Source organism: Oculina patagonica, chromosome 14 (assembly GCF_052425735.1).
Source record: "Oculina patagonica isolate OP01 chromosome 14, crgOcupat, whole genome shotgun sequence".
Lineage (NCBI taxonomy): Eukaryota > Metazoa > Cnidaria > Anthozoa > Scleractinia > Oculinidae > Oculina > Oculina patagonica.
The window spans coordinates 2,915,531-2,930,475 of record NC_135771.1 but is presented as its reverse complement, the minus strand read 5'-3'; the positions used below and the strand labels follow the sequence as shown (position 1 = coordinate 2,930,475).

At 38.0% G+C, this 14,945-nt stretch overlaps 1 protein-coding gene across 29 annotated transcripts in view; it reads right to left on the bottom strand.

Annotated features, from left to right (window-relative positions):
- LOC144638103 (cubilin-like) overlaps positions 1 to 14,945 on the bottom strand; it is an 84,449-nt gene that overhangs the window by 13,264 nt on the left and 56,240 nt on the right. For 10 of the 29 annotated variants that reach the window (XM_078497254.1, XM_078497253.1, XM_078497256.1 and 7 more), the window contains 11 exons: positions 13,349 to 13,396; positions 12,454 to 12,610; positions 7,979 to 8,145; positions 7,237 to 7,284; positions 6,325 to 6,481; positions 4,749 to 4,915; positions 4,009 to 4,050; positions 3,166 to 3,322; positions 1,278 to 1,444; positions 397 to 447; positions 10 to 54 (listed from right to left, as the gene is read on the bottom strand). In XM_078497254.1, coding sequence (XP_078353380.1) covers positions 10 to 54; positions 397 to 447; positions 1,278 to 1,444; positions 3,166 to 3,322; positions 4,009 to 4,050; positions 4,749 to 4,915; positions 6,325 to 6,481; positions 7,237 to 7,284; positions 7,979 to 8,145; positions 12,454 to 12,610; positions 13,349 to 13,396 — 1,206 coding nt within the window. The remainder of the gene's footprint in view (positions 1 to 9; positions 55 to 396; positions 448 to 1,277; positions 1,445 to 3,165; positions 3,323 to 4,008; positions 4,051 to 4,748; positions 4,916 to 6,324; positions 6,482 to 7,236; positions 7,285 to 7,978; positions 8,146 to 12,453; positions 12,611 to 13,348; positions 13,397 to 14,945) is intronic. The other 19 variants (XM_078497257.1, XM_078497271.1, XM_078497262.1 and 16 more) reach the window with 17 other exon arrangements.

Genomic DNA, 14,945 nt, shown 5'->3' with positions numbered 1-14,945 from the left:
ACATCTTACCACTTGGTGGTGCGGTGGTATACCATGGCGGACTAGTTGTGTAGTCTACAAGAATCAAACAGCAGTCTTATTAAACTAAAAAGACAAGATATACACAACCAAATTTATACAGCTGATATAAGTCTTGTGGATCAACTGACACCAATTAGTAAAACAAAAGCAGTATAGTTCTCTACAAAGGTAAAGTACTAGGAGAAACATCAATCCCTGCGTTCCGTGTCTGTTGGAAGAAGATGAGCGCTAGAGTGGAGGTCGTGTAAAATATTTAGAAAGATTTACCAGAAATGTTACCTCTTTAGTTATGGAATCATTAGGCACCCAATCATTTATTTTCTTGGAGTGAAATGCTGAGCACACACGGTCTACTGGCAAACCTGCTATACTTACTGGATGGTGGATTAGTCGTGTTTGGTGCTGATGTGCTGATATTTCCTGGAGCTAAGACAAACAAGGCGGAAAAATAGTGAATAATAAACACAGCAAACCATATACACAGCAACATATTAATTTTCTTTTAAATTATCACTTCATAATAAAAAATAAATTAAAAAATCTGATATTCTGAAGTTTTAAAGTGTACCGTTAAAATAAAGACTGCAAAGTTGTGACTTTTCATAAATATAGCTTTAAAACTTTATACAGATATATTCTATATGTTTCAACTGGGCGACAAAAATTAGTGCAGTTTTCAAATGAGTGTCGTAAAACCAAAACCATAGTAATCCCTCTGGCCAATCACAAAGGACACAGACAATCCAGTCAACCAATCAAAACTCGAAGCAATATATGCAGCCGGCACGAAGCGCGGGAAAACGTGCGCGAGCGAGACACGATTGGTTTTGGTTTTGGTTCTGATTTTCTGAAAAGGGGCGGGAGTTTTTTAAACCAATTAATGAGCGTAGTAATGCAAAACCAAAGCAAACGCAAATTACTTTCGGCACTCAAGTTAAAACCGCTCTAACAGTAGTAAGTATATACCACACAAGTGAATAGTGCTTTTCGCGCGCGCTGTTTGGTAAACTCGGAGGTGATTTAGAAAGTACTATTCACCTCCAAGCAGCTAAAGAGAAACAAACTGCCTGGCCGTGTCGCTTTGTCTACCGAAAGTGTTTTAGTCCGCCAGTTATTCAACTTGTGTGGTATATACTTAAACAATTATTATTCACCTCTGTGTCAGTGAATTAACAATTATTCACCTCCACTTCGGTGAATAATTGTTAATAATTTTCGGAATGGGTCATTACCATATGCGCTGTGACCGTACTTACCGAAAGCACTGAAAGTTAACCGGTATCCTTTGTAGCTATTAGAGCCGTCAGAGTAAAACTTTAACACAACGTATTGTCCAGTTACAACGACGTTCAATCCAGATTTAGAGCCGCAGTATTTCCCGAATGTCTGATAGTTTTCGTTGGTGATCTCCAAATAGTCCCAGCTGCGAATAAAATAAGCCATAATAATTTGAGAAGGTGATCACCAAATTGATTGATTGTTTGACAGAGTCTTCGAACCAATGCCATGAGAAATTTATGCAGACTAGCAAGCTAGCAAGAAGGATTGCTTTGTTGAACATCGGCAGAAACACCTTATGGGCTTCTGCTATCAGACATAAGGGTTTTGAGGGGGTAAATGATCCCAACTTTAAACTTTTTTGTTAAATCTTCAGAAGTGTTTTGTCTTTCTCTTATTGCCGTTTGTTACTGCGCACAATCAACATATGCGACATTGGAAGAATAAAAATGCTTATAAACAGCCAAAATGAACAACGTCGGTTTTCTCAAAATCTAAACATTGGACATTTGATCTCAAAATTTCAGAAATTATAGGTTGTCTATGATTAAACATTCACGCAAAATAAAATACAAATCTGATAGATACATTTTTCGCAAATTAAGAAAATGTTGTGTTTTGCCTATTTTAAAATAGCTCAAAATCTGTCTTAAGGCCGATTTACACGGTAAATCGGCCTTAATGTATAAAGTTAAACATAGATTATGTCCAAATAGCATCTGTAACATTTTTAACGAGCATAATTCCACGTATAACCTGAGACAATCAGATTTTTCTACTCCTAGATACAACACTGTTACTTATGGAAAGCACTCTTTGCGTTATGTAGGACCCAAACTATGGGGAAAACTTTCTACGGCTGACAGATCAGCCAAGACTCTGCAGGCTTTCACAAACCGTATTCGCAAAAAAGATATAACTCCCTTAATGGACAGCGGCTGTAAGGGATGCATCCTATGCTGCACTTAGTGCCTCTCAAGTCAAAACATTATTATAAGATTTTAACATTTTTTACACCATAGATTATAATAACATTTTTTATATGACTTATATATATTTTTATTGTATTTATATTTAGTATTAGTGTAGCTTTTAGTTTTTAGCAGTGTCCCTTAATTAGTATGGTTTTATTTTCCAGGCTATAAGGCTTTGACACTTAAATAAAGTTTCTTATCTTATCTTATCTTTTACGGTACGATTTTGTCGCATGCGAGAAGCTTACGACACGCCTGCGACAGTCGTAAGCGAGTTGTAGGTTTGATTTACACGTCACAATTCGTGTCGTAGGCCTGTCGTAAACATGTTGCAAGCATATCGCATTCGACAAAATCGTACCGTGTAAATCGGCCTTTACAGATTTTTTGCTGCATATGGTGTTTGAATGCTGTAAGAGAGAAAGAGAGAGACAAAATATTTTTGAAAATTTTACAAAAAGAGTTAAATGTTTGGTTAATTTACCCCTCAAAACTGTAGTAAGCCGGCCACACAAAAAAATATAAGACAAACAATCGGCAGCCTAGTACTTTCTTTCTCTGTATATCATTGGCTCGCTAAAACAACCAACGGCAAGCGAATTCTTTATGTGAACCATTAGCTTAATAATGAGCTAGTTTACGCTTAATGTCGTACACAAAAGAGGATCAACTTCATCCTCTCTTGCTTGCCTCATGATGTTTTTACAAATTTAAAGCTCATTTTAATCCACTTTGAAAAAAGGTAAGATATACTGAGCACTGGTGAAAAATCCATTTAGATCATTAAACGAAGTGGTGAAAACAAAAAATAAGAATGTTATTGACGTAATTAGTGTGATTTCTATTCACTCCATGGATATACTTTGCAATTGATTGTCATCTTGTTTCTTACCGGCAGCTCCAGTGATACTCCATGACAAACTCGTTGAAGTAAATATTCATTGCCTTGCCAGCTGGAATAGGCACCCAATTAACACAGTCCGCGTTGTTTGGGTAATTGTTTGGGTATCCGGGACTTGTCAGTGTGTTATTAACAACCTGCCCGCATACTATAAAGCAAAAAAATATATTTTAATATTTGCGCTCACATCATGTCCCTTAAAATCCTGATTATAAGCTTTGGGCTCATTTTCTTACAATTAAGGTTCTTTTTGAGTGAGGGAGCCTTGTAATCGGGGAAAGGGTGGCCTCCTACGCAGAATTGCTTTGGGATCGTCATGCTATTTTCCCTTCAGGATTTGGGAAAAACGCCTGACCAGCCCAGATGACATCTGCGCAAGAAATTAGGGGAGGGGGAGGGGCACTTACCGTAGAAGATCTATTAAGCGCCTCTCCTCTCTAAGCACCCCTGTAGTCCCCCCCCCCCCCCCCCTCAGCCCCTCAAAAGGTCTTAAAAAGAAATAAGCCCCCTAGAGCTTACATGGCAGTATCGGAAAGAAATTTGCGTTTCAAAAGCGGCTGTGTTATTTGAAAGAAATTTTGCGCTTTTGTTGCAGAACACAACGTGAATTAAGGAATCATACTGACCCAGCCCAGCAGGGTACCCTCGCCTCCACCACTGTGAGAAAATACTTCACCCCCAACTCCCGACCATCCCGACCAATTATTTTACGTTGTTGTGAGTTTCTAACAATGGATTGTATCGTTTCCAGTTTAGAACTCCGCGTGGGAAGATAATATAGATTCGGACCGAGGGCCAGTAACTGTTAGTAAGTTAAAATAAATTCCATCTTACCGGGTGCGGTGGTAGTTGGCGGTGGCGGACTAGTTGTGTAGTCTACAAGAATCAAACAGCAGTCTTATTAGACTAAAAACACAAGATATACACAACCAAATTTATACAGCTAATATAAGTCTTGTGGATCAACTGACATCAATTCGTAAAACGAAAACAATATAGTTCTCTACAAAGGAAAAGTACTAGGAGAAACATCAATTCTTGCGTTTCGTGACTGTTGGAAGAAGATGAGCGCAAGAGTGGAGGTCGTGTAGAATTTTTAGAAAGATTTACTGGAAATGTCACCATTTTAGTTATGGAATGATTAGGCAACCACTCATTTGTTTTTCTTGGGGTGAAATGCTAAGCACACACGGTCTACTGGCGAACCTGCTATACTTACTGGATGGTGGATACAGATATATATTCTATATGTTTCAACTGGGCGACAAAAATTAACAGTAGTTAGTATATACCACACAAGTGACTAGTGCTTTTCGCGCTGATTGATTACCACGGAGGTGATTAACAAAGTACTATTCACCTCCGAGCAGCTAAAGAGAAACAAACTGCCTTGGCGTGTCGCTTTGTTTACCGAAAGTGTTTTAGTCCGCTAGTTATTCAACTTGTGTGGTATGTACTAAAACAAGTCAGTCGCGGCGAGGTAAATATCCTCCACTATTCACGTCCACTTCGGTGAATAATTGTTAATTCTTTTCGGAATGGGTCAATACCATATGCGCTGTGACCGTACTTACAGAAGGCACTGAAAGTTAACCGGTATCCTTTGTTGGTAACAAACGCGTCAGAGTGGAACTTTATCACCACGTATTGTCCAGTTACAACGACGTTCAATCCAGATCTAGAGCCACAGTATTTCCCGAATGTCTGATTGTTTTCGTTGGTGATCTCCAAATAGTCATAGCTACGCAGGAAATAAGCCATAATAATTTGAGAAGATGATCACCAAGTTAATTGATTCTTTGTCAGAGTCTTCGAACCACCCGGGGAGGGGGGTATTCTTTTTGGGGGGCTGAGGGTGTGCCGCTAAGACTCTGAAACCCTTACCCTATACCAGACCATGTTCAGCTGATTTTGCAACCCTATACCAGACTGGACACCAGAAATCCCTACCCTATCACATACTTGCTTTTTTAATTTAGAACTGTATCACTATTTAGTGTTTTTGAAAACCATCTGTCAGCGACGTTGCCGCGATGATTTTATTTACGTTTAGGAAAGCCTCTTTCTCTTCCGAGATTTTATTCCTATTCTGGACTTCATTCTTCATACCACTGATCAGTTTCCCGGCAAATGATACCCTATTCTAGACCAAAACTCTCTTATTCTGTACCCTATCCCAGACTAAACTGCTTGAAACCCATACCCTTCACATGTACAGCGGCACATACCTATATATACCTGAGAACTCTTTGAAGACTGGCAAGGAGGATTGCTTTGTTGAATATCGGCAGAAACAGTTTATGGGCTTCTGATATCAGACATAAGGGTTTTGAGGAGGAAAATGATCCCAACTTTAAACTCTTTTGTAAAATCTTCAGAAATGTTTTCTCTTTCTTTGCTGTTTGTTATTGCTGTTTGTTACTGCGTATAACCATCATACGCTACATTTGAACAATAAAAATGCTAGTAAACAGCCAAAATGAACGACCGAGTGCTTAAGAGAGAACTGGGCACTAGTAGTTTTAACGTCGGTTTTCTTAAAATCTAAACATTTCACATCTCAAAATTTCAGAAATTAGAGATTGGCTCTGATTAATCATTCATGCAAAATAAAATACAAATCTGGAAAACAGTTTTTTCGCAAAATAGGAAAATGTGGTGTTTTGCCTATTTTAAAATAGCTCAAAAAATAGCAATAAGAGAAAGACAAAATATTTCTGAATATTTTACAAAAACATTTAGATATTTGGCTAATTTACCCCTCAAAACTGTAGTAAGCCTGCCACACAACAAAATTATCAAGACAAACTATCGGCAGCCAAGTACTATCTTTCTTTGCATATCATTTGCTCGCTAAAACAACCAACGGCAAGCGAATTCTTTATGTGAACCATAAGCTTAATAATGAGCTAGTTTACGCAAAAGAGGGGATCAACTTCATACTCTCTTTCTTGCGTCATAATATTTTTACAAATTTGAAGCTTATTTTAATTCACTTTGAAAAAAAGGTAAGATATACTGAGCACTGGAAAAACCCATTAAGATCATTAAACGAAGTGGTGGAAACAAAAAATAAAAATGTTATTGACTTAATCAGTGTGATTTCTATTCACTCCATGGATATATTTTGATTGTTATCTCGTTTCTTACCGGCACCTCCATCCATACACCACGACAAACTCGTCGAAGTAAATATTCATTGCCTTGCCAGCTGGAATAGGGACCCAGTTAACACAGTCCATGTTGTTTGGGTAATTGTTTGGGTATCCGGGACTTGTCAGTGTGTTATTAACAACCTGCCCGCATACTATAAAGCAAAAAAATATATTTTAATATTTGCGCTCACATCATGTCCCTTAAAATCCTGATTATAGGCTTTGGGCTTATTTTCTTACAATTAAGGTTCTTTTTGAGTGAGGGAGCCTTGTAATCGGGGAAAGGGTGGCCTCCTACGCAGAGTTGCTTTGGGATCGTCATGCTATTTTCCCCTTCAGGATTTGGGAAAAACGCCTGACCAGCCCAGATGACATCTGCGCATGCGCAAGAAATTAGGGGAGGGGCACTTACCGTAAAAGACCTATTAAGCCCCCTCCTCTTTAGTCACCCCTGTAGTCCCCCCCCCCCTCCCTTCCCGCCCCTCAAAAGGTCTGAAAAAGAAATAAGCCCCCAAGAGAACATACGGCAGCATCGGAAAGAAAGTCTGCGTTTCAAAAGCGCCTGTGTTATTTGAAAAAAAAATTCGCGCTTTTGTTGCAGAACAACACGTGAATTAAGGAAACATAGCGACCCAGCCCAGCAGGGTACCCTCGCCTCCACCACGGTGAGAAAGTACTTCACCCCCAACCCTTCCCCCTCCTCATAACCTTAGCAGAGCTAACAGATAAGTAACCTTACCACTTAACGAAACAAACGAGTGTTCGAGCAAGCGACCAATTGTTTTACGTTGTTGTGAGTTTCTAAGGATGGATTGTATCGTTTCCAGTTTAGAACTCCTCGTGGAGTCATAGCTGCTCCGACCGTAGGTCAGTAACTGTTAGTAAGTTAAAATAAATTCCATCTTACCTCTTGGTGGTGCGGTGGTAGTTGGCGGTGGCGGACTAGTTGTGTAGTCTACAAGAATCAAATAGCAGTCTTATTAAACTAAAAAGACAAGATATACACAACCAAATTTATACAGCTAATATATGTCTTTTGGATCAACTGACACCAATTCGTAAAACGAAAAGACAAAGATCAATTCCTGCGTTTCGTGTCTGTTGGAAGAAGATGAGCGCTAGAGTGGAGGTCGTGTAGAATTTTTAGAAAGATTTACCAGAAATGTAACCTCTTTTAGTTATGGAATCATTAGGCATCCAATCATTTTTTTTTTACTTGGGGTGAAATGCTGAGCACACACGGTCTACTGGCGAACCTACTATACTTACTGGTGGTGGATACAGATATATATATTCTATATGGTTCAACTGGGCGACAAAAATTAACAGTAGTTAGTATATACCGCACAAGTGAATAGTGCTTTTTGCGCGCGCTAACTGGTAAACTCGGAGGCAATTAGCTCAGTACTATTCACCTCTGAGCAGCTAAAGAGAAACAAACTGCCTTGGCGTGTCGCTTTGTTTACCGAATGTGTTTTAGTCCGCTAGTTATTCAACTTGTGTAGTATATACTTAAAGACTTACTTAAACAACTATTATTCACCTCAGTGTCAGTGAATTAACAATTATTCACGTCCACTTCGGTGAATAATTGTTAATTCTTTTCGGAATGGGTCAATACCATATGCGCTGTATGTGACCGTACTTACAGAAAGCACTGAAAGTTAACCGGTATCCTTTGTAGGTAAAAGAGCGATCAGAGTGGAACTTTAACACAACGTATTGCCCAGTTACAACGACGGTCAATCCAGATCTAGAGCCGCAGTATTTCCCAAATGTCTGATTGTTTTCGTTGGTGATCTCCAAATAGTCATAGCTGCGAATAAAATAAGCCATAATAATTTTTAGAAGATGATCACCAAATTGATTGATTCCTTGACAGAGTCTTCGAACCAATGCCATGAGAAATTTATGCGGACTAGCAATGAGGATTGCTTTGTTTTTTTTTTGTTTTTTTTTTTTTTTTTAATTTTTTCCTTTATTGATATTTACACACTTAGCATTACATAGGTGATTGGAATAAAAAAAAGTAACAAGTGTTAATTTACAATTAAGTAACAGATGATAATAATTTCCATATAGCAAGTTTACATCAATAGTTTGGACTTTTAATAATCGAAATTAATACACGCAACAAAGAGAAATAAGCAACAAACACACGAAAAAAAAAAAAAAGCGAATCTAGCACTATAATTCCTTACTTATTATCTGGGAGAATATATCCACTTCTTTTCGAAATATCTTTTCTTATTAATTTTCTTTTCAGTTTCATATTTAGTAAGTATTTTGTTCTGATAACCTTGAATTTTAGGATATGTTTGGTTTCTTCTGCAGTCCCACAAAAACAATTTTCCAATAATAATAAAATAATTTAGTAAATCAAGTGAAGGGCATTGTTTTGATATTATTCCAAACAAAACGTTTTGCAAAGTAAGACGAACTACTTGATTTGATAAGAGGTACCAGTAAGATTCAAAATCATTCCAAAACTGCCTGACGCGGGAGCACTGGTAAAAAAAGTGATACAAAGTTTCTGGTTCCGCCTCACAGAAAGTACATAAATCATTTGTTCTGTAACCAATTTTGTGTAATTTCGTGTTCGTGTAAAGAATATTGTTAAGTACTTTGTACTGAAAGGCCTTTACATATGATTCGAGTACAACGGAATGAGGTAATGTGAAAAATTCTCGTAGTTGATCATCCGAAATATTGAAATCGCTTTTCCATTTATGAACAATATTAGGAGGCTGTGCTTTGTTCATAACAAGAAGCGAATAATAATCTTTTGATTTCTTTTTCTTCACGTCGAAGATGTTGTGGTCAATGAAGAATGAAGGAGATGTAAGTGACGGGCATGCATATCTACCTTTTGAAAGGTTGGGTATAGAGTGGCGAAGGCCTGCCCATTGTAAAAAATTAGTTTTACTTATTTTATATGAAACGCGGTCAAAGGAGTCAATATTGTTTAAATTGAATAGCAGATCCTTTATACAGATGATTCCAGATTCAACATAATTTTTGTAATAAACAGGCTTGTTGTCTATTCGTATTTCTTTGTTATTCCAAATGATGTTTTGCCAGTTCCTTTCGGTAGCAAAATTTTCGCGGAATTGCGACCACCACAATAACAGTTCACGATAAAACTGGGAAGAGATTGTATAATCGTTAACATCGTAGTTACAATTAAAAAAGAAAAGACCCCCAATGGATTTTAATTGGTGTTTTAAGTACTGCTTCCATGTTCCATCATTGCCATTAAATATTCGTTTTAGCCATGCTAATCTTAAAGATTTAACCATGTTCTCTAGGTCGATCATTTTTAGGCCACCTTTCCCATATTCATTTATTGCTGACAAGCGTGTTACTTTGTCTGTTCCTTTCCACAGGAATTTAAATAGCAATTGATTCAATTGTTTAACCAATTCGTTAGGTGTGGGCAAAAGCGAGCATGTGTAAACAAATTTTGGGATTAGAAATGATTTTATAATTGTCACCTTTCCGTAAATTGATAGGCCTCTTGAGGACCAAATGTTGATAAGCTTTTTGATGCTGTCCAATCTTTCAATGAAATTCTTTTCTTTAAGCAGTTTCTGATCATAAGTGAAATACACTCCAAGGGCCTTAATCGGTTCATTCGGCCATTTGATTCCGAAGGGTTTCGTTTTGTTTTCCTTAGATGATCCAATCCACATGCCTTCGGTTTTTGTACAGTTTATCTCAAGTCCCGAAATCGCTTTAAAACTATCCAATAACTCAAACAATGTTTCTGCTGAATTAATGTCTGAGAGCACTGCAGTTGTATCATCTGCATATTGTAAAAGCTTAGTTTCCTCGTTCTCGATCATTATTCCTTTAATACTTTTGTTTTGACGCATAGCGATTGCCAGAGTTTCAACGACTAATATAAAAAGGTAAGGGGAGAGTGGATCTCCCTGCCGGACACCTCGCTCGAGCGTAAAATATCGTGAAGCAGTCAATCAATCAATCAATAAAATTTATTTACCCTCGGAGCTGACGGGGGCTGGCTAGGCCCCTAGCAAAACATATGCTAATATGCCGAGAAAATAAATTACAAATGTAAAAATATATACAGAACGAAAAATTCATTAATAAATAAGTATTAAATTAATTTTAAAATTAAAAAGGGACTATCTAGCTGCGCACAGCATTACGAAAGGCCTGTAGTGTAGCAATTGTTCTTACTCGGTCTGGCAGTTGATTCCAGGCGTTCGCCGCCCAGTATCTTACAGACTTCAGTCCATACTTGGTCGTAGTACCATTATTAATGGTGCAGCTTTGTATGTTTTTATAAAACGTTTTGACCCAGCGAATGAAGTCTGGGCCAAAATTAAAAGCTTCTAGGCATTTCAAAAGAAAATCCCACTCTACACTGTCAAATGCTTTTTTGAAATCAATAAAAATCATGAGGCCTGGGATGTTTTCTTCGACAGTGTAGTCCATTACATCGTAAATAGATCGAACAGTTTCGCCTATAAAGCGATCCTTGACGTATCCTGTCTGGTTGTGATGAATAATCTCGGGTAAAACATTTTTAATTCTTGAAGCTATTACTTTTGACATAATTTTCGTATCAACATTAACAAGGGAAATTGGGCGCCAATTTTCAAGGAGTGAGCGATCTTTTCCTTTCTTCTCGATAAGAGTGATCACCGCTTGTTTTTGGGAGCAGGACAACTCACCTTTTTCAAAACACTCATTTGCACATCTTATAAAACTGTCGCCAATTAGAGGCCAGAATTTTTTATAGAATTCAATAGGAATGCCATCGTTTCCTGGTGTTTTGTTATCGCGAAAGCTATCAAGGAGACAAGAACATTCTTCTAGCGAGATTTTACCCTCACACTCTCTTCTCTGTTCCTCGGAAAGTTTGGGTATATTTAAATCACCTAAAAAGGTGGACCTTTTTAGGGCAATGTCTGGATCGTTATTGCCACTTTTATATAAATCACAATAAAAACGTTCCTGTTCCCTTAAAATGTAAGTCGGATCTGTGTTAATTACACCATTAATGTATAATTTTCGTATACATTTCTTGACATGATTTCTTTCCTCTAAGTTCAAGAAATATTTTGTACTTTTTTCACCATGTTCGTGCCATCGGGCACGTGCACGTATAATTATTCCTTTTGTTTTCTCTTCATAGAATGCTTCTAGTTTTTCCCGAGCTGAGGATTGCTTTGTTGAATATCGGCAAAAACACCTTATCGGCTTCTGCTATCAGACATAAGGGTTTTGAGGGGGTAAATGAGCCCAACTTTATACTCTTTTGTTAAATCTTTAGAAATGTTTTGTCTTTCTCTTATTGCTGTTTGTAACTGCGCACAGTCATCATATGTGACATTTGAACAATAAAAATGCTAATAAACAGCCAAAATGAACGACCGAGTGCTTAAGAAAGGACTGGGCACTAGTACCCGGTTTAAATGTCGGTTTTCTCAAAATCTACACATATGACCCCATCTCAAAATTTCAGAAAATATAGATTGGCTCTGATTAAACATTCATGCAAAATAAAATACAAATCTGTAAGATAATTTTTTCGCAAAATAAGAAAATGTGGTGTTTTGCCTATTTTAAAATAGTTCAAAATCTGTCTTACAGATTTTTTTGCCGCATATGGTGGCTGTACGCTGTAACAAACAGCAATAAGAGAAAGACAAAATTTTTCTGAAGATTTTACAAAAAGATTTAAATGTTTGGCTAATTTACCCCTCAAAACTGTAGTAAGCCTGCCACACAACAAAATTATGAAGACAAACTATCGGCAGCCAAGTACTATCTTTCTCTGCATATCATTTTAATGCTCGCTAAAACAACCAACGCCAAGCGAATTTTTATGTGAGCCATTAGCTTAATAATGAGCTAGTTTACGCACAAGAGGGGATCAACGTCATACTCTCTTTCTTGCATCATAATGTTTTTACAAATTTGAAGCTTATTTTAATTCACTTTGAAAAAAAGGTAAGATATACTGAGCACTGGAAAAACCCATTAAGATCATTAAACGAAGTGGTGGAAACAAAAAATAAAAATGTTACTGACGTAATCAGTGTGATTTCTATTCACTCCATGGATATATTTTGCTTGTTATTTCGTTCCTTACTTGCAGTATATCTGATACTCCACGACAAACTCGTTGAAGTAAATATTCATTGCCTTGCCAGCTGGAATAGGGACCCTATAAACACAGTCCATGTTGTTTGGGTAATTGTTTGGGTATCCGGGACTTGTCAGTGTGTTATTAACAACCTGCCCGCATACTATAAAGCAAAAAAATATCTTTTAATATTTGCGCTCACATCATGCCCCTTAAAATCCTGATTATAAGCTTTGGGCTTATTTTCTTACAATTAAGGTTCTTTTTGAGTGAGGGAGCCTTGTAATCGGGGAAAGGGTGGCCTCCTACGCAGAGTTGCTTTGGGATCGTCATGCTATTTTCCCTTCAGGATTTGGGAAAAACGCCTGACCAGCCCAGATGACATCTACGCAAGAAATTAGGGGAGAGGGAGGGGCACTTACCGTAAAAGACTTATTAAGCCCCCTCCTCTTTAGTCACCCCTGTAGTCCCCCCCCCTCCCTTCCCGCCCCTCAAAAGGTCTGAAAAAGAAATAAGCCCCCAAGAGAACATACGACAGCATCGGAAAGAAAGTCTGCGTTTCAAAAGCGCCTGTGTTATTTGAAAAAAAATTCGCGCTTTTGTTGCAGAACAACACGTGAATTAAGGAATCATAGCGACCCAGCCCAGCAGGGTACCCTCGCCTCCACCACTGTGAGAAAATACTTCACGTCCAACCCTACCCCCCTCCTCACAACCTTAGCAGAGCTAACAGCTAAGTAACCTTACCACTTAACGAAACAATCGAGTGTTCGAGCAAGCAACCAATTATTTTACGTTGTTGTGAGTTTCTAACAATGGATTGTATCGTTTCCAGTTTAGAACTCCTCGTGGGAGTCATAGCTGCTCCGACCGTGGGTCAGTAAAATAATTTCCATCTTACCGCTTGGTGGTGAGGTGGTAGTTGGCGGAGGCGGACTAGTTGTGTAGTCTACAAGAATCAAATAGCAGTGTTAATAAACTAAAAAGACAAGATATACACAACCAAATTTATACAGCTGATATAAGTCTTTTGGATCAACTGACACCAATTCGTAAAACAAAAGCAGTATAGTTCTCTACAAAGGTAAAGTACTAGGAGAAACATCAATTCCTGCGTTCCGTGTCTGTTGGAAGAAGATGAGCGCTAGAGTGGAGGTCGTGTAAAATATTTAGAAAGATTTACCAGAAATGTTACCTCTTTAGTTATGGAATCATAGGGCACCCAATCATTGATTTTCTTGGGGTAAAATGCTGAGCACACACGGTCTACTGGCGAACCTGCTATACTTACTGGATGGTGGATTAGTCGTGTTTGGTGCTGATGTGCTGATATTTCCTGGAGCTAAGACAAACAAGGCGGAAAAATAGTGAATAATAAACGCAGCAAACCATAATTATACACAGCAAAATGATATTAATTTTCTTTTAAAACTCCATACAGATATATTCTATATGTTTCAACTGGGCGACAAAAATTAGTGCAGTTTTCAAATGAGTGTCGTAAATCCAAAACCATAGTAATCACTCTAGCCAATCACAAAGGACATAGACAATCCAGTCAACCAATCAAAACTCGAAGCAATATATGCAGCCGGCACGAAGCGCGGGAAAACGTGCGCGAGCGAGACACGATTGGTTTTGGTTTTGGTTCTGATTTTCTGAAAAGGGGCGAGAGATTTTTAAACCAATTAATGGGCGTAGCAATGCAAAACCAAAGCAAACGCAAATTACTTTCGGCACTCAAGTTAAAACCGCTTTAACAGTAGTAAGTATATACCACACAAGTAAAAAGTGCTTTTCGCGTGCGCTGTTTGGTAAACTCGGAGGTGACTTACAAAGTACTATTCACCTCCAAGCAGCTAACGAGAAACAAACTGCCTGGCCGTGTCGCTTTGTCTACCGAAAGTGTTTTAGTCCGCTAGTTATTCAACTTGTGTGGTATATACTTAAACAATTATTATTCACCTCTGTGTCAGTGAATTAACAATTATTCACATCCACTTCGGTGAATAATTTAAATTACTTTCGGAATTGGTCAATACCATATCCGCTGTGACCGTACTCACAGAGGGCAGTGAAAGTTAACCGGTATCCTTTGAGGGTAAAAGATCCGTCAGAGTGGAACTTTAACACAACGTATTGTCCAGTTACAACGACGGTCAATCCAGATTTAGAGCCGCAGTATTTCCCGAATGTCTGATTGTTTTCGTTGGTGATCTCCAAATAGTCCCAGCTGCGAATAAAATAAGCCATAATAATTTGAGAAGGTGATCACCAAATTAATTGATTGTTTGACAGAGTCTTCGAACCAATGCCATGAGAAATTTATGCGGGCTAGCAATGAGGATTGCTTTGTTGAATATCGTCAAAAAACCTTATCGGTTTCTGCTATCAGACATAACGGTTTTGAGGGGGTAAATGAGCCCAATTTTATACTCTTTTGTAAAATCTTCAGAAATGTTTTTTCTTCCTCTTATTGCTGTTTGCTACTGTGCACA